At 37.4% G+C, this 19707-nt stretch overlaps 1 protein-coding gene across 2 annotated transcripts in view; it reads right to left on the bottom strand.

Annotated features, from left to right (window-relative positions):
- Positions 1 to 19707, bottom strand: part of KDM4C (lysine demethylase 4C) — a 355559-nt gene that overhangs the window by 148731 nt on the left and 187121 nt on the right. The window contains exons 10-12 of one of the 2 annotated variants that reach the window (XM_069476471.1): positions 17147 to 17385; positions 14816 to 15135; positions 11709 to 11817 (exon numbers count right to left, since the gene is read on the bottom strand). In XM_069476471.1, the coding sequence (XP_069332572.1) occupies positions 11709 to 11817; positions 14816 to 15135; positions 17147 to 17385 (668 nt within the window). The remainder of the gene's footprint in view (positions 1 to 11708; positions 11818 to 14815; positions 15136 to 17146; positions 17386 to 19707) is intronic. The other variant, XM_069476472.1, reaches the window with a different exon arrangement.

Genomic DNA, 19707 nt, shown 5'->3' with positions numbered 1-19707 from the left:
TGATGCATTACCTTTCAATAACACCGATGTCAAAAATGTTTCGAAAGGATACATTCCAATTGACTCAATCTACACTTAAACACTCCAAAGGACACACCTTCAAAATTGCAATTACATAAAAATGCCCTGAAAATTAGGCTACCTCGAAGAGGTGGGTGTCATGGGGGAACTTTGGCATTACCAGTGTTACATAAGTTTCCTAAAGAACATTAGCTCATATTTCACATATGTATATATTCTTACAAGATACACGATGAAAACAAGGAATGTGAAAATAAGGGAAGCTGATCTACTCTATTAACAAAGATGTCTGGCTTGTACTAACTTTCTATGTGCTCACGTCCACTTTTTTAACCAGCACTCTGGCTATTACTAGGGGTTGTTAGTGTGATGAAGTAGAAAGAGTGCACCTTTGGAACTGAACAGACAGTATAATGCCTGTTATCTACCAGTTACCAGACTTGTGATCTTGGGCAAGTGAATTAATGTCTATGAGCTTCAGTTTCCTCATCAGTAAAAATGAGGCTAGCACCATCTATCTTAAAGAACTGTAAGTAATGATTGCTAATAGTATATACAAATAGGATGAAACCAGCACAGTAAATTCTCACTATAGTGGGGATATACAAAAGAAAAATCCTAGAAGAAAGCTGGCATATCTTTGAGAAACTAGCTGAAACATGGCAACAACAAAAACTTATTCTGAGCATCAAATCAAAGATAGGTGAAAAAGGCAAAAGATGTATATGATCTGAAGAGAAAGTAGAGTATAATACATTGCAAAACTGCTAACAGTAAAATTGAAATGTTCTCACCACAAAAAAATACTAACTAGTTGAGGTGAGAGATATGTTAATTAACTTGCTTTAATAACTGCACATTGTATTCATAGATTATAACATCACTTTGTACTCCATAAATTTATAATTATAAATTGTCAATTTATAATAAAAAATCCAAAGATAGATGAAAGACTGAGCATATAAAACGCAAAAGTATGCTAGGAAATATGACACATTCTGTAAATAAGAAATTAAATCAAACAGTCCTTTCCCTTTTAGGAGTTCAAAACTTTCTACGAGACAAATCTCCAGCTTTTTAAGCTATTTCATTACCAGCATCTATAATACTAACTCAAAAAATGGCAAACCAAGATCTCCAAGCAAAACACTGTTAGCATGATGCAATCTACCTGCAAAAAAAGCTCCCTTTCACTAAAAAAGTTAGCTCTGGTTATCTGTGTAAAGGACAGCAAGATCCTTTGACATTTGACTTAAGAACTGATAAGGCCAAGGCAGGAGGATCGTTTGAGCTCAGGAGTTCGAGACCAGCCTGAGCAAGAGCCAGACACTGTCTCTACCAAAAAAAAAAATAGAAAGAAATTATCTGGACAACTAAAAATATATAGAAAAAATTAGCCAGGCATGGTGGCGCATGCCTGTAGTCCCAGCTACTCGGGAGGCTGAGGCAGGAGGATTGCTTGAGCCTGGGAGTTTGAGGTTGCTGTGAGCTAGGCTGACACCAAGGCACTCTAGCCCGGTCAACAGAGTGAGACTCTGTCTAAAAAAAAAAAGAACTGATAGGGGTATCACCTGGCAGATGACATAAAACAGTTGCTAAGGAGAGAACTTCAAGTAGGGTGGCCATGATGTCAAGTGCTAAGGAAACAATGGCATGGACTGTTCAAGAGAACATACAGAAAGAAGAAGACAAGGCTGCAAATGTCCATTCTCTCATTCCACATCAATATTCATTACATCAGCTCTATTTCATGCCAGACTCACGCTCTTCTTGGGGTCTCTATACTCACTGTTCTCTCGCAAGGAGATTCTTAACCCATATCCTTGCCTAACTTACTTGAAGCCATTATGAAATTTATTTCCTCAAGAAAAAGACCTTAATAGCAACTTAGAAATATTTCTGTAATGCTCAAACATGTTCATATATCATAGCCAACTTTTTCTACTTAAAAATTCTACTTTTAAGGCACAACAAAAAATCTCTGCACTTTTTGATCTTGAAAATGAATCAAGAACTTCTTCAACAAAACAAAGAACATAAACACTAAAACAGTGGAATATCAGTACAGAATTTAGAGGTTCATTTGACAGGTATAAAAAAATTATCATCTCACCATCCCCCTAAAACCTGAAAACCTAAGACTTCAAAAGAGAAAAAGAGCAAAACAACTCTACATAGAAATAAAATGACGGTAAAGTGAGCCACGTTCTAACCATTCACTAACAGGAAGCTTTGCACATGTTACTTAACACCTCAGATGTGGAAAGTGTCTTCTTAACGTCCAAGAGCAAGGTACCCGAATGTCAGCCTACATAACACTGCCAGCCCAGAATTAAGTTTTCATCTCTTAGCAGCAAAACAAAGAAAGTGAAGATCATAAAGTAATTATACAATTAAATTTTAAAACAGACATACATTTCCATGCTTATTCTCCATCTTCAGAGATAGTTTCAAAACCAAACAAAAGGTGGAAATAACAATGTAGAAAACGTGTTTTAAAATAGGAGATAATTCAGTGGCCTCTATGGTTTCAAGACATCTGTGTGTCAGGGGAAAAGAGAATGTGTACAAGTTTAAGGAAATGTAAAATAACACATTGAGTTGTATGAAACTGCAGTTTCATAGGGTAAAAAAAAAACCTCTCAAATACTGACAATTTCACATATATTAACTTAACAGAATCATTTATTTTTCTAAAGAAGGGAATGAACCATGTAATTGTAGTATCAAAATACATTCCTGAGATGTTGTCTACAAGACTTTAAGAGCAACAAGGAATGCATGAAGTCAAAAGAATCAAAGTCTTGACTAACATTTTATAATCTCCACATTTTCAGCACTTCAGACACCTGATCGTAAGACTTCATGCTAACCATTGTTTTAAGACTGAATGTAAAAACTATAGAAAACAATGGCATAAGTTATAGAACTAGCATGTTTTGTCTCTAATTCAATCAAAACCTGATCAAGCCACTAACATAATAAGAGTAACATGTTTTTGATTTTGATTCCCCATATTACAGTAAAAATCAATGCCATTGGGACATCCAATAATATTTACTGACAGAGAAATCAAGCTAAGCTGAGAATACCCAGCTATTATTACAAACTTGAGTGCTAGATATAATATCCATTCAATCCGAATGCCAAGAACATCTAATGTTTTATGTCCACATAATGCACGAAAACATTGGCTGTGACCTATCAACAAACATTCCAAGCCGATCTACTTAGCAATCTGCTGAATTTGCTGTTTTATTGCTTAAACGGACAGAACTATCATTATGCTTGTTATGAAAGTGTAATATTACTGCAAGCTAATAAGAATTGAGGGAACAAAGAGAAGAGATCATTTTGTAAAAATTAATAACATTTGGAGCATGACGTGTAGCAGTCAGAAAACAGCATTTGTTTTTCAAAATTGGCAGCGAAATGAACTTTTTACAGAGGGAACACACTGTCAAAAAGGGACATGCCCACACTTCACTATTTTCCTTCTCTATGAAAGGCTATAAGGAGCAAGGATTGTATAGTACCTTGTCTTATTAAAGTTTTCCTGTAATCAGAATTTCAGAGTTTGAATGAAACTTTGGATCACTAATCCATCTATTTTATTATAAAGGTGAGTAATCATCTGAGATAAGCCTTAGAGAGAGATTACATGACTTAGTTCTATGAGGACATACAGCCTTTAACAGCCAAAGAGAAACCAGAAGCCAGGTCTCAGCCTGACCGCCATAAAACAGAGTCCTGTGTCCAGTATCAACCATCAAAACAAATGAATGTGTTTAATATTTAAAGCAATATTTGGATTTAATACTGAAAATAATATTTATAACGTTTGAGTCAAAAAGACATCATTTGGTCATTATATTTGATCATATATTCACTTAACACTAAGACACTTAAAATAAAAGAAATAAAATTATGACTGGCAAATGTGCATCAATACAGTTAAAAGATAGGAGGTTACAAACTGCCAGGAGCAGGAGGGTATACTTCTCCTCCCAAACAGTCATCTATCAAAAGTAAAGTGAAACAGCCAATTCTCAATTCTAATTCCATGAACTCTAATTCTATATCTAAATTCCAACTCTAAATAGCTTTCTTTTCTTCAAGGCACAATTGCAAAGTGCCCAAGAGCCACCTTGTGTACTCATAGTACTAGTAGTAAAATGACTGGATGACACAGGGTAAAGTATTCAGAAAATACCACATGAATACCAAGAAAAAGAAAAAAAACTTGAATATTGTAAAATCAGTGAGCAGTTGTAGCCTTGACAAAATATGCTTAGTACCAGTTTAGTATTCAATTGCATTACAGAGAATTAATCAATTTGTGGAAGTAATCAAATTTTGTCAAAGTGGATATGAGATTTCACTTACTTAAATGTATACATTTTATTCTTCAAAACAACTGAAAAATCTAGGTTAAGTGGGTTAAAAAATGGTCAAACACCAAGAATAATTTCTAACTGAAGCAGCAATTTCCATCTCTTCTATCTCTATATTTAAATATTTAATCCATTACTAAATGAATTATTATATTAATATATACAGGCTTCCCCCAAAATAAATTACTGTAACAGTGTCTGAAATGCACCCTTAATCTAACCCTCAAGGCGTGCAGATATTACAGAGATAGGGATCAGCGGTCTAAGCTGTCTTTAATTTCAAAGAGATGCTTAACAGCTCATTAAAAAACTGCACTTGCTGAAGTGATGATTGATAAAGAGTTATTCAGACAATTCAGATTAGAGAACATCAGAGTCATAACTAAGGCTCTAATATGAACCTTGCCAATATTCAAAATTGTAGATGGGTCACCTCTACACTTGGGTAAATACAGTACAGATGGGTATCTGCATCTTTCACTCTTTCTGTGACATTCTTGAAATCATAAAATTACAGGTGAAGTGTTATAAATAAAAATTTAGTCCAATGGCAATCAGCTCTTTTGAAAAGTAGCCCTCAACATATCACCACAAGCTATTTCAGAGGATACAAAATGCCCAAAACTCATGCATAAATTCATAGGTTGGGAACCCTGATCATTCATGACCATGCTTCACATCTGACACAGGAGGAAACTGAGGCCAAAGAGAAGACTTGCCCAAAGTCAAAAAACCTGTACGACATAAAGCCAGGACTTCAGGGTCTATTGTTCATTAGTCAACCAGAGGGTGGGTTCAAAGATTTTGCAATTGCTTCTGTCAGATGCCCTAGAGGCATTAACAGCCAGCATGTACGTTCATTTTAAATGTGTGACTTAGAATAAGAGGTATAAATTTGACGAGTCTTAAAGATAGGAATTCTTAGGACAACTTCCTGTTCTATTCCACTACCCTTCCCCACCCAAGCCTAAGGTCCAGGCAAACAAGCTCTACTGTTCTCTGTCTGTGCCTATGGTTGGTTTTGCTTTCTGCTTTTTGTTTTTCCCAAATGTGCCCTTAAGTAAGGGCAAAGCCTTTTTTTTATAAGAGACAGGGTCTCACTACATTGCCCAGGTTAGCCTTGAACTCCTTGGCTCAAGGAAGCATCTGACTTCAGTCTCCTGAGTAGCTAAGACTAGAGGAGAGTGCCACTGTGCCCAGTTTTTGGGCATAGGCATTTAAGAGTCCATGTCTGTGTGTTTGTGGGATCCTATGGGGTTCTAGTTCCAATCAGCCTGCCTCCCCTCTACTCCTGGCAAATTTCCCCTACACAACCAAAGCTTACTTCTCTCTTATCAATCTGGAAATCATTTGTCTCTGAATCCCCTCTAGACATCCCTCATTTCTTGAAAGTTCAACTGTCATCCCCCCCATAATCACACGACAACAGCAACAACAGGCATACATTCCATGCCAAACACTGTTCTTTCAACCCTCAAAGCCATTCTGTGTGGCAGATGCTGCTACCAGGCCTACATTGGAAACAGGCACCAAAGCATGGAGGTGTCACAAGGTTACAGAGTGCTAGAGCCGACTGACCATGATTGTAGACACAGAGAGACACGATCGCATAAGCTATTTTGCTTCTCAGGCATGTATAATGTTTGTTTTATTTTATCCATTATTTCTAATATTTTTGTAACTGGAGAATTATCAGGTAATCTAGGTTTCAACACATTGACACTCTAAGTCTCTGTAAAATACTTTTTTGACTGAATATAAAGGTTTACTATAGAAAATTTGAAAAATTATCAGCATAAAAAAGAAAATTAAAATCATCTAATAACAATCCTGTACATTTTCATATAAATTTCCCGATTAACTTTCACAGATTTCAACAAAACACCACTGTCAACTGCAATCACCACGAGCAGATACTGGGAACCGCTGAGCAGGGTATCACTTTGCCAGCAAATGCCATGGTCAAGAGGTCTCTTGTATGTTACCAGGACTTGTCCTTGGTTTACAGTTGCATTAGGAATATCATTAACCTCATCACTTAACCAAGGAGGTCGGGTGTACAATAAGAACAAAAACAGTGGGCATACTAACGTACTAGTAGGAAAAGCCAGATAATTTATACTGGAAACTGATGTGGTAAAATTTTCAAAAATAAAAAAATGTTAGGAAACAGATGCACACATGCATGCAGGATGAAAGCTTCAAAGAACAAATAGTGAACCATGAAGACAGCAGAACGGTAGCAGGGACTGACATGTTCAGACGCCGACGGCAAATGCAGGATGTCTGTTAGCCTAATGTCAGTGCAGGAGAAGTTCTAGAATTTGTGTCAGTGCAGTTACAGTTCTGCAGATGAAAACACTAGTCAGAAGAAGCATGCCATGGGTTAAAAAATTTGTGAACCTGAATGACATCAAAATGGGTAGGAAGACAGCAAATACAGATACCAAAGCTACAAAGGTACAGGCTAAATATTAATACTTTCTAAAACCATCAAAAGAGAATTGCTGGCCTCCAAAGAATCCTAATGTAATTCAACCAGGGCAAACTATATTTTATCATGTAACCTAATATTGGAAGCATTGTCCCCAGAGTGTTAAATGTTTGAAAGCATTCTTCATAGCTGCATAGTGTTTCATTGAATTGCTGTACCATGCTTCATTTAAATAATTCCTTTTTATTAAACATTATTCAACTTAGTCTTCCAACTCTGTATCAACTGTTCTATTTTATCATATCACATAGGGTACGGGTCTGTGTGTGTCTGTGTGTGCGTGACCATGTACTCCTTTGTTAAAGAATGATTATTAAAAAACTGAAATTTAAAATCAAAAGATAAGTAAATTTAAGTTCAGTAGTGATCTCTCTTGCTCTAACTTAGTCTTGATCTTTCTTCTCTTCCTCCTCAAGCTACACTCCTTTATCAGCAGTCAAAAGGAAAGAAAATGCTAGGGAAAACTCTATTCCCTAATCAAATTCAGAACTGCATGTGCTGAAGACAACATACACATCATTCCATCATTGGGGGTGAAGAAGAAAAGTCACTTACTGGACCACCATAGCCTAAACCAATCAAATAGTAAATCAGTCCTTAAGAAGGAGTCATTTCCTGACCAAATGTTATGTCATAACCCCAGGAGCCCTCAAAACTCCAAGGCATTGACCATGTCTGCAATTTATCTGCTGCATTTTAACTTTGAGAGAGTTCTAGGATTTGGCACAGTGGTATAGAAAATTCCAACTCCATCAGGATAAAAAACTGAAAGAGCTGACATATTATGTTCTATTTCGACAACTAATGAAAACAGCATGTTTTTCCACACACATATACATACAAAAAATATTTCCTGGACAAGGATTTACATTTTTCTTTTAATATGACACTATATAATACATTGAGGTATTTGACTATTCTTTTAATGGCTGATTTCAAGGGCTAGTGATCACCTTACCCCACGCGATCCATGGGTGATGTAAGCCACAGTGATTCCATGGAAAGCTCACTGCCAAGGACTTGAAGGAAAGGCAAAGGAGAGGAGTGAGAGTGGAGAGACAGACACAGAAACAATAAAGAAGCACAATGTAAAGTGCCCAATGGGATGAGAGCCAAGTACATGTGGAGTATGTGGGCAAGACGGGGAAGAGGAGAGGTGAGTGTGAGAAGTGGTTGGGAACGGTTCCAAGAAGGAAAGGGGCATCACAGGGAAAGTAATAGCTTGGGCAAATGCATGGGAGCAAAAGCAGCAGAATATATCTAGAAGGGGAAAAACGATATTGCTTGAATGGATAGGAAGTCTCTCATGCACTCATGCAGAAGAGTGGAGGGATACAAAGCTACAGAAAGAAGCTGGTACAGGATTATAGCCGGAGTCGAAGCCACACTAAGGAACTGAGTATTTATTTATTTATTTTTATTTTTTTTATTTCAGTGTATTATGGGGGCACAAATGTTTAGGTTACATATATTGCCCTTGCCACCTCATCCCAGTCAGAGCTTCAAGCGTGCCCATCCCCCAGACAGTGTTCATTGCACTCATTAGGTATGTATGCCCATCCTCTCCTTCCCCCTCCCATCTGCCTGACGCCCAATTAATGTTATTCCTATATGTGCACTTAAGTGTTGATCAGTGAAACCAATCTGATGATGAGTACATGTGGTGCTTATTTTTCCATTCTTGGAATACTTCACTTAGTAGAATGGGTTCCAGCTCCATCCAGGAAAATACAAGAGGTGCTACATCACCATTGTTTCTTATAGCGGAATAGTACTCCATGGTATACATGTACCACATTTTATTAATCCACTCATGTATTGATGGGCACTTGGGTTGTTTCCACATCTTTGCAATTGTGAATTGTGCTACTATAAACATTCGAGTGCAGAATGTCTTTTGTTCTTTTGGGTAGATGCCCAGTAATGGGATTGCTAGATCAAATGGTAGGTCTGCTTGTATCTCTTTGAGGTATCTCCATACTGCTTTCCACAGAGGTTGCACTAGCTTGCAGTCCCACCAGCCACTGCTGGAGGAACTGAGTATTTAATCTGTACAGAAGCAGTAATAGTAAGGGAAAATGTGGGAACCTTTGAAAAGACATCTTCACCAACCAAAAAAAGAAATACTGCCACATCCCTCACTTCCGAGGCCACTTTGTTCTCAGAGCCTTCCTGGTTCAGCTGTGCCACATACACATCCTCCTTCCCTGTGGACACTGAACTCGGAGAAGAGCAGGATCATGCAAGTAATAGGGACAAATCGCCAACAGGAAAACGAGTATGTATCCTGGATGCTTCAAGAATAAAGCAACTCACATAGCTTTGCTTTCAAGTCTAGGTTTCAATACAACATTTGTATAATTCATTTAATAAATAGGAAAATAAATAGAATTTTAATCTATATTTCAAAATCACCTGGTTTAGCTGCCTAACCTTAGGAAAAATGCAACTAAGAAACAATTTAGTTAAAAGAAAAAAAGAGAGACAGTTTAGTATTTACCTTTAAATTATAAATGATAAACACACAGTATACATTTAAGATTATTTTTCAACAAAAAAGACTTAGATACTAATCTTTATAGAAAGATACTATATTCTAATCACCATTCTTTTATTATGTACACCCTCTACCACCAACCCTCATGTTTTGCTGATAAACATGGAAAGTCTTTTCCCAGGAATGAAGAGCCTTAGAGTGAAGAAATGCTTGCCGATCCTGTAACTACAGGATCTGCCACCAATCAGAACGATCTCTACAGTTTCAGGTCATTTTAGTATCAAAGAGCCACTGCACTGCCCTAAAAAGAACAACTTAGAAGTGACTCATCACCCAGCTGCATGGAAGCCACCAGAGGTCCTGGATCAAGTCTGTTTCCCCTTTGCAGTCTTTCTGATAGGAAGTCACATTCCAGCTTCAATAGTGAAATGTTCATTCACCAATAGGGGACACTCGTTGTTTTAAGGCACAATTTCTCAGATGCTCTAATACAGTTATGCTTCCATATAAGAGGAGTGCAAAAGGAGCTGAGTAGTTAAGGTAGAAAATCCCCAAAAGAACCTGGAATTGTCTGTTCCTGGTGAGCATTAAACTCATTGCTCATCACATCCCAGCAATAATAATGCTCATTCACTTCCCCCTTCACATGCTATGTGGACGCAGAGGCAAAAAGCTGAGCTAGCATTCAAGGGCCCAGTGATGAATGTAACTTACTCCAGGCCATGGAATATTCTTTGATGTTCAGTGTAGAAGTTTTTAAAAATCTTTAGCCATCACAAAACTTCTCTGATTTTTCTAATCAATTCTCAAAAATCCCCAGAGGACGTCAGGAGTCCTTAACATATTAGAATGGAAAGTGACACTGTTGCAAAAGCCACAATCATCAATGTTTCAGAAAGATATTTAACACCAAACCCTCGAGACTACTTCGTTTAACCAATCCACTTATAAATTCTGCAAGCTATACAGACTGAAATCAGAACTGCTCTCCAAGGAGAAACTCGGGGCCAATTTATGATGGCCCACATCAAAACAAACTTCCTGGGAAAATAAGGACACAGGAGAAAGCAGCTTTCCCTATGAGTTAGCCTGTTCCCTTCAGAGAAACTATGCTGGAGACGGGATACCACAAGGAAGGGTAACTAAAACTCAAGGGTGATGTGCAGTAAGTATTAACTGTACAGAATTGCCCTCTAATTACCTTGACACTAAGGGGGGAAGGGTTTGTACTGGATATGATAAAGTAGGAAAAAGAAGAACTCAACATGATGATATATGGAAATCAACACAAATATGTTTCATTACTTCTATTACGTGAGTCAGAATTCTGCCCTAGATTGGTTTTATAGAAACTGCTACCATCCTTATCTGATTCCCTACACTCAGGACATGTTTTTAAGGAAATGTGGGTAATAAGAGAGGACACTGAGCAAAAGGAAACGAAATCTGTGGAAGAGATTATCTACTCTGATTACTTTGTTAAAGAAAACAAGAAACTTGAACCCTATCATTTTTCTCCCTTGACAGCATCCTCACAGATGCATGAACTTAATTAACCATTTCCACCAGCAAGACTGGAGAATATCTCAAAGGAAGGCTCTTCACAGAAAACCTGCTTGATTTGGTCCTTTAGAGATAGAAAAAATAAGGCACTCATGATGCTGAGACAAAAGACACTTATTGGTCAGTTGTCTGATTTTTAATATGAGGTAACAAAAACTTATTTTTTTAAAAAAGGTAAAAAAGGCAACCAGGTTAAATGAAAAGATAAATGTCACATCCAGGAATGGTAAGTAGCTGTAAATGAAACTACATTACATCAAGCCACAACAGGGCAGTCTAATTAAGGAGAAAAGGATGTTTGACCTCATACCAGGTAAAATAGGATATAAGAAACGATAAGGCACATAGTTTCTTACTCAAAGTGGTTAAATTAATTTAAAGGATTCAGGCTAAAAGTAAAGACAACGCAAAGAAACCTACCATATGCTAATTCTATAATCTAACAATTTTAAATTAGAAATAAGTCTCAGCTTCTTCTGGAGAACCTTAGGAATGACCAATTTTATCCCATGATACAAAACAGAAAGACTTTTATCAGTAATATGGCTAGATTATACGAAGCAAGTCATCACCTCTAAAATCCAAATTCCTTCTGCCTGTAAATTGTACATTACTTATGATCTGCTAATAATATGTATTCCGACATGGTGAAATTTTTTTTGTCTAATGAGCAATTCTTTACAACAGTTTGTTCTAACAAACATCTATACAGTGTTTAGGTGACAATTCACCAGCTCACCTTCATCACTTGCTGCCTGCTGCTTCACTAGAGTCATTGGGGATCGTGCTGGAGGCTTACTGAGGGGATGGCGCCAACTCTTGGAGGTCTTGGTCTCTCCCTCTATTGCCTGGTTACAGAACAAAAATGGGAAGGAAACACCCATAATGAAAAAGAAACAAAAGACTACAGTTCACAATGATTCATGATAACTTAATTATGAAGAAATCTTGTGCTTACTTACCTCTTAGGGAATTAGCCCTTTAAGAGATTTAAACTTAAAGTCAAAAGAAATAGGAATCCATTCTATTAGAAATTTTACTAAGAGGTCAACTAACTCTCCTTCCACTTCATACTAAAATGCTAGCTGTAGTGCAGGGGAAGCTTATCAAACTTGCAACAAGCACAGCAGTTAGCAAGTGCTCAAAAGTTCTTAAAACAAATCTAAATCTAGGATTACAAACTCATAAAAATATAGGACTGTGGCATTTGGTCATCCTTGTGCTGTACCCATGTGCATTTGGCAGGTAACTTTACTCTCTGTGCTCACAGAGAAGGCAATCCTGCCAAGTTGAGGCTGTGTACTTCTTGCCTTTCAGAAATGAATCACCACTTGTACATCACATACAAAATGGGTCAAATAAGAAGCCAAAATTATTATTAATATTTTCTAATGAAACATTAATGCCATCTTTAAACCACTTAAATTTTATATAAAATGATCTGTCCTGGGCCCTCCACACTACCTTTTCCTTTCAAAAGTAGAAAGTCACCTTCCAGCTAGGATCTACCTATAAGGTCTCTCGCCCTTGCAGTGCAAAATAAAGGGGGAGACGGCTCAGAGAGAGTTGGAAACAAGTGAGTTTACATCAACAGTTGACTGTGAAAAAAAGCAGTCTTAGGCTTCTTCCCTGTAAGGTGAAGCATGGCCAGACGTGGAGCAAGCACTCTGGTCTCTGACTCTGAAAGAGAACTCTGAGAAAATGTATAAGAGCATCTAATCAAAGCCACTGAGGACAGGAAAAGCAGGACAAAATAATACATAATAGAATTTATCTATGGTTATAATAGCTAAAAATTAATGTAGGAAATTATCAGTCAGAAACAAAAAATATTTGAGACCCTACCCTATTATGTACCACGTTGCTCTAATAGTTGGAGCTACAGCAGGAAAAATTATAATATATCATGTTCCTGCTCTCAAGGAGTGTATATTATAGATGAGTAAGGAGACAGACAATAAACAAGTAACAAGTAACGCTTTATCAGGTACCATTCAGTAAATAAACAATGAAGAACAATAAAGGAAGACAAAGGAATACAACGTGATGGGGAAGGGGCAAGTTTAAGAGAAAGTCTTGCAGACATAGTGACATTGAGTGGAACTTTGAGTGTATACATATGGCTGTCTCGGAGAGAAGTATTTGGGGAGCAGGAATAGTATGTAAAGTGAGAACATACTTGCTGTGCTCCAGGCAGACCATGGAGCCCAAGATGGATGGATAAGATAGAATTTAAAACATAACATAATGTTTCTTTAGTAAATTGACTAATGCTGGCTGCTAATAGCACACACACAGTTTACCCAGTGTAAGAAAAGAATACCATGCAGCTCTTTTGAGAAGGGGCAGGCCAAGCCCTTAATAGCAGCATCTGCTTTCTCTGCTATAAGTCTTTCCTCAGAGAAATGATAAAGATAAAGTTCAATAGCACTACCTCTATAATGACCTCCTCTGAAAGCAAGGAAACTGAAAAGTTACTTTCAGCTCCGTTCTAGTTTAAAGAATGTGACTAAATATAATTAAAGCAGGCACTGGACTCATTCTCTACTCCACAATGAATCCCAATATCTGCTCAGTGACATTTAATCCCGTCATGAAATCAGGTTGTAAAGTTTCTTCACTGGTATGTGAGTGCTGTTTTCAAACTTCTCTTACGTACCTTTTCAAATAAATCAGGTCTGTTTTTTCATTTTTCATATTTCTGATAAGTATTAATTTTATAGAATAGAATATACAATCCTACATAAAATGATGAACACTATTGGGTCACATTAAGAAACTATATTTATTTGACATTTTAAGGCCACTGAGAAACAGAGTATTCAGAGTTGCTGACCTTTTATGATCTCCCTTGCTGCTACTCAAGGATACAAACAGGCCTGTGGTGAGCGTGAATGTGCAGGAGTGATGTGCCTGTTCCACAGCCGGCTCGACTTACTAGCTCACACAATGACTCCTTACTCATCCACTTCAATTCCCTAATCAGGTTATATCGGTCAAAAAGGTACTGAATTCTGATAATCACTACACATAGTCCTAGCCCACCTGATCTACTCCCAATCTTATGGATATAGGGAAAGTTTATGCCAAAAGTATGTAATATTAACATACAAGGACATCAGATAAACAGGGAGGTCCTTTCCAAAAAGTCACAACGGGGAACTTGGTAATCTAGAGAGGTCTGGACTTTTCTGACAGGCAAAAGGCCTGTATCTGAGGGGAGTAGGCAGGACTAGGAAAGGTAATGGTGGTTTGGGATGAGGGAACACCCCAGAGGAAAGCATGACCAGGTGAGTTCTAATGTTCACACAGAAGCTGTGGGAAGTCTGGAACACACAAATACTAAATGGTGACAAGAAGAGGTCAAAGCCCAGCAGGTGAATTCTGCCCAGGCTGGCCACTATTGCAGGTGATAGAACCGCTGTGTGTCTTTACTGTATAAATGTTAATATAAGTGTGACTTCATACTACAGTTTTCCAAGATGATAGTATTGGGGAAACTCGGTAAATAAAGGCTACACAGGATTCCTCTGTAGTATTTCCTACAATTGCATATAAACCTACAATTATCTCAATTATAAACAACTTCATTTTTTTAAAAAGGAACAAGAATAAAAATTAAGCTTCAATGTGTGGCCAAAAGCTCCATGTTCTGAATTATCACTGTGTGAGTCAGAGCTCACAGAAGGCTTACCTCCCAGACATTGAAAGAATATGATTAAGACCCATAAATGTAACATGTTATTTATTTGTACCCTAAAACAAGATTCTGCTGCACAGCATGTTGTTTTCAGAAAGAGCTCTCACCATACAATGAATAGAGTAACAATGAATATTGTCACATACGCTGGGGACTTTGAAGCCATTTCTCTCTCCACTGGGGACCGCTGGGATTTCCCCAGGTTCAAGGCCACTCCCGCGGCTCTCCACATCACTCTCTTCTCCCTCTGTTAACCCACCATTACTCTCTGCCACTGAGGAAGACGATTCAGGTGACTTTGGCCATGAAAGCTTGGATGGATATGATTCCTCAGCCTTCACATGGCCACTACATAACGGCGTGGCATCACCAGCCTCACTGGTTTTAGAAGGTGCACTTATGGCATAGGCTTTGTCATCATCAGTTTTAATTTCTTCTCTTATAGATGTATTTAAGCAGGTGTTTCCTGGGGAATAGAACAAAAGACTGTTAATAAATCTTACACTGTACTATTACTGATAGAATTGCTAAATTACTTGCAAGTGATTTTGCATCTTCTAATTTCCGCTCTAAACTTCCACAAACATGACTGTGAAGGTCACCAAATCAACAGCCTGCCTTCATATTTGTTAAAGTGAAATCATGGACTTTGGGAAAGGAAAATACTTAATGATAAAACAAGGGATTAAAATGAGGTTCTACTACAGACCAACAGCAAAAGGTAAGGCAATTATAACTCTCCAAAGCAAAAGTAATTTGAAATCTATCTAAAACTAAGAATTATATCCCAATATATAATTCCAAGAGCTGCCACTGATGAAACATTCTAGCTCAAAGGATGTATGTAAATGATATACATGAGGCTGTACATTAATCTATTACCATACAGTGACAGCATGTAACAAGAGAACATTACAAAACACTTCTCATCCCCTGCCATCTCTACTCACCTTTTTTTCTTACACACGGTGTGTATGGACACCCACACGTGCACACACAAACACACAACACAAAACAAGCATTCTTTCTACCCATTGCTAGGTCTAATGCTTAACCCAGCCAGGTCTTCTACTCAAGAGTTCTGACAGGCCTCAAAACCTGGAGATCAAAATGCAAAGAACCATGCAGTGACATAACTAATAAAATTGGGTGCCGTTAGCCAAAACCATCCAGCAATTCAGAAAGTAGCTAATTAAACCTAGAAACCATGATGAGAGACTATAATGAAATATCCATACGTACTACATAACTGCCTTCTCTGTATTTGTTACAATTCCCTTCCCTACCTTCTCCACCTTTCTACCTTGTATGCATTCATCAAAATTAAATTCACATATCACCTATGCCAAGAAATCTTCCTTACCTAGCTCCTGTCTGTTTGGGATCCTTTCCTGGTAGACCAGGAACTCCTTATGTCAGCTCTATCATGCTACTTATCACACTGGATTGTACTTACATGTTTAATTGTCTAGCTGTCCACCAAAGTATGAAGTCATTGGAAAAAAGGTCGCTATTAAACTCTATTTACACAGCTATTTCAAGATCAAAGGTAATGAGGCTGGAGAAGCAGCCAGGGACCAGTTTATTTAAGATTATTCTTGGTGGGATATACTAAGAAGATGGCAAGGACAAAACGTAAGCTTTTTTTGTTTTAAAGGATCACTATGACGGCCACATGGACAACTGACTAGCAGAGGGGGCTGCAGAGGACACTGGCAGCACCAGAAGGATGCCACTTCTAAACAGTCCAGGCAAGAGATATGGTGACCTAAGTAAGGAGGAAGCAGGGGAGGAAGTCAGATTCAGGGATTCAAGGGAGTCCTGCAATTGAAGGGTTTACACAGGATGAGGAGTATGAGAGGAAGACAGGAATTAGCTCATTTATTAAAAAGAAAAAAACTCCAACAAATATTAAAGAGGCAAGGCATTAAAGCAGTTTCAAAGAACTACACTATAATAGGGGAAAAGGGCAGAGCAGCTGAGACTTCTGGATGGTGGCTTTAATACAGAGGGGCAGCCAGGGGGACTACACATCCCATTTCACTAGGCTGACTTTTTATTTTTGTTGTTCTTTTTAAAACCTTAATCTTTATTTTATTCTTAAATTAAGTTGAAAGCTAAGAAACTGCAAAGAATTATCTATAATTGGTTTTCTCTGCTCCATGTGAATTCAAGAGAAGCTTTCCAGAAATGTATTATATATTGTAAATTGAGTTGCACTAAAAAAGAATTTCATTTTAGAATCTTCTATTTTATTAAACCGAATAGGCACTGCTAGCTGTTTGTCTCACAATTCCGTTAAACATAGCGGCAACGCTACTGACTTTTATAACATTCCCTGGGCCTCTTGCTCAGAGTTACCCTACAACTTTAGGTAGCTAAATTGGTTAAGCTATGTGCACTACTAAGATATTTTTCCTAGTGAAGGTAGATCTAGAGTATTTGATCAACTACCCACAACTCAGCCATTTTCTCACCTGAGAGTTTGATACTATCCGATAATTTCTGATCCACCTGCATCCTCCTAGCAGAGGTCTCTTCCTCTGACAGTGCTTCTGCGCTGCCCAGCTTAGCTGCTGCATCTGGCTTGTCACTGACCTGGAGGTCATCAGTACCTGAGTCGGGGTTAGGGACCTCTGCCCCACCAACTTCAGCTGACTCTTCCTCATCCTCCTCAGCCCTGGGCCTTTTAGAGTGAGACCTGGTGCACTGGAAGCTATTAACAAGAGAAGCAGTAGTCAGAGCAGAATGTTTGCAACAGATATGAAAAACCACATACAAATACAAATGTTATTTTCACTTGCTTAAAGAAGGAAAAAACTGTTAGTTTTTTTAATCACTATGACAAGATAATCTTCCCAACTGATGGATTAAATTTTAAAGTAAAATCTCAATAATTTTAATAACAATTTACTAAAAATTGAAATTCAAAAAATTGTAAGTAATTGACTGTTAAACATTGTTGTGAAACAGAGTCACTGCTAACATCTTATATCAACTTATTATTTTCAGAGAGGACATTATTGTTATTTTCTTCCTCTTTTAGTATTTTTCAGCAAGTCGTTTGATAGCTTTGTCATACATGCTTTATATATATATGAAACAACATTTCTAACAATTACAAACAATCACAAATCAACTCAAAGCAACAGTGGCTAAAACACATACACATACACACACTCACACACTAGACTAAACACTGTAGGATGTCAGGGAGGGCAGAGATCTGAAAGAAAGGAGCTAGCCACGGATAAAGTATAGAAATCAGCGTTGGCTGCTGCCAATGACAGTAACAGTAGCAGTATCGTCATCATCATCGTCCCATTTATTTCAAACCCATCAGTGGCTGATGTGGGAAAATCTCAACCTTACAAACAGCACAATATATGTAAAATAAGATGGCAGACCTCTCTTTGTGATTTCAGTGAATCATCCCACTGGTTAGACATCCCTGAATAGGGTATCACTGAAGGAAGATCAGCAATCTCTAAAATCAAGTCATGGGGCTGAGTATATTACAAGAGCAACTAAACATGAGGCTTTCTAACTAGGTAAGCAAACTCCATTGATTATTTTAACCTACTGACAGGAATTTACAATCTGATTAATGTCATAGATTAAGGTTCTTTATCAACCCAAAAGTCCTAAAGTAGTTAATAACCAGGAGACCAGAACATATACCTCATTAGAGTGTTGTACTTTCCATCAGAGAACAATTCTCAAGATTTTATTGGTGTGTCTTCTGAACTCAGGATTGAATACTGTCTCCTTCCAAAGCTGGCTTTTTTTGTTCACTGTTTGGTAATGGGGATTAACATATATATCAAAGGCACTGACTCTCTAAATTGGTATTTCTCAAACTTGCTTGGAATGTAACCCACAGTGAGTTAAACATTTAAAAACAGACACAACAGATGCACACACGCTCACACGTCATGAGTTGATACTCACCCTTACCACATACGAAGCACTACAGTACTTTTTATTCTACCTTACTTTCTAATTTTAAAATGATGGTCCTGACTTACTAAATTGATTTGAAAACCGGAACTTTGAAATTCCTGCTGCAAACTACAGCGTGAAATATCAACACCTGAGTTTTGGTTCCACTACTAACTAGCTTTGTCTTTCAAGTATCTCGCTCATAAAATGTGGAAGTTTGACTGCATGTTCTTAAGGTGCCTCTGCTCACTACCATTCTAAAATACCAGAAAATGAGTGTCAGAGAAAAAAAAAAGAGAGAAAATAAACGTCTGAAGTGTGTGCAAAGAGTTAAAATTACAGTGTTATTTAGTTAATAGTAAAAAAGTGGAAACAAGCTACAGGTCCAAACAGGGGATTAGCAAATTACATGCAGGAATCAAAAATTATATTGTAGTAAATCATTTAATTACATGAAAACACACACAAATAACTGGTCATAAAATAGTTAATAGAGCATGGCCCCAATTTTGGAAAGGTATGTATTATTATATAGCATATAATAAATACATATGTAAAGGATATATACAAAATGTTAACACTGGTTATCACTGGATAGTGAGGTTATGGGTGATTTAGGATTCCTTCATTATTCTTTTCCTTCTTTTACAAATTTCCTCCAATGCCCAAATATTACTTTTACAATCCCAATGAAAAACAGTGAGTAACATTGAAGAGGAAAATTTAATATAAAATTGGAAAATATAAGAGCCTTTAAAGGAAGCTAAGGACCTGAGCAACACAACACATACCATCTTCTATGAGTTTTAAAGCACCAAGATGCCCACAGCAGACCTAAAAGCTTTTGAAATGGCCCTGGCCACAAAAATGGAATGGAGAATAAAGTTCACAATGACAAACATGTTACAGAAACACCACATGCTCTACTTTACATCTTACAGAAGAATAAGACCAAGTTATAAAATGTCAAAAAATATAAGCATCCAGATGTATTATTTCAGATGTTTGAAAAATGAAGAAGATAAACACTAAAGTCAGAAGGAAAACTGGTAGCGAAATGAAAAAGTTAGAAACCAAGTCATTGAAGTTGATTAGA

This window comes from Eulemur rufifrons, chromosome 7 (assembly GCF_041146395.1).
Source record: "Eulemur rufifrons isolate Redbay chromosome 7, OSU_ERuf_1, whole genome shotgun sequence".
NCBI classification, from domain to species: Eukaryota; Metazoa; Chordata; class Mammalia; order Primates; family Lemuridae; genus Eulemur; species Eulemur rufifrons.
This window is presented reverse-complemented; position numbering and strand designations above follow the sequence as displayed.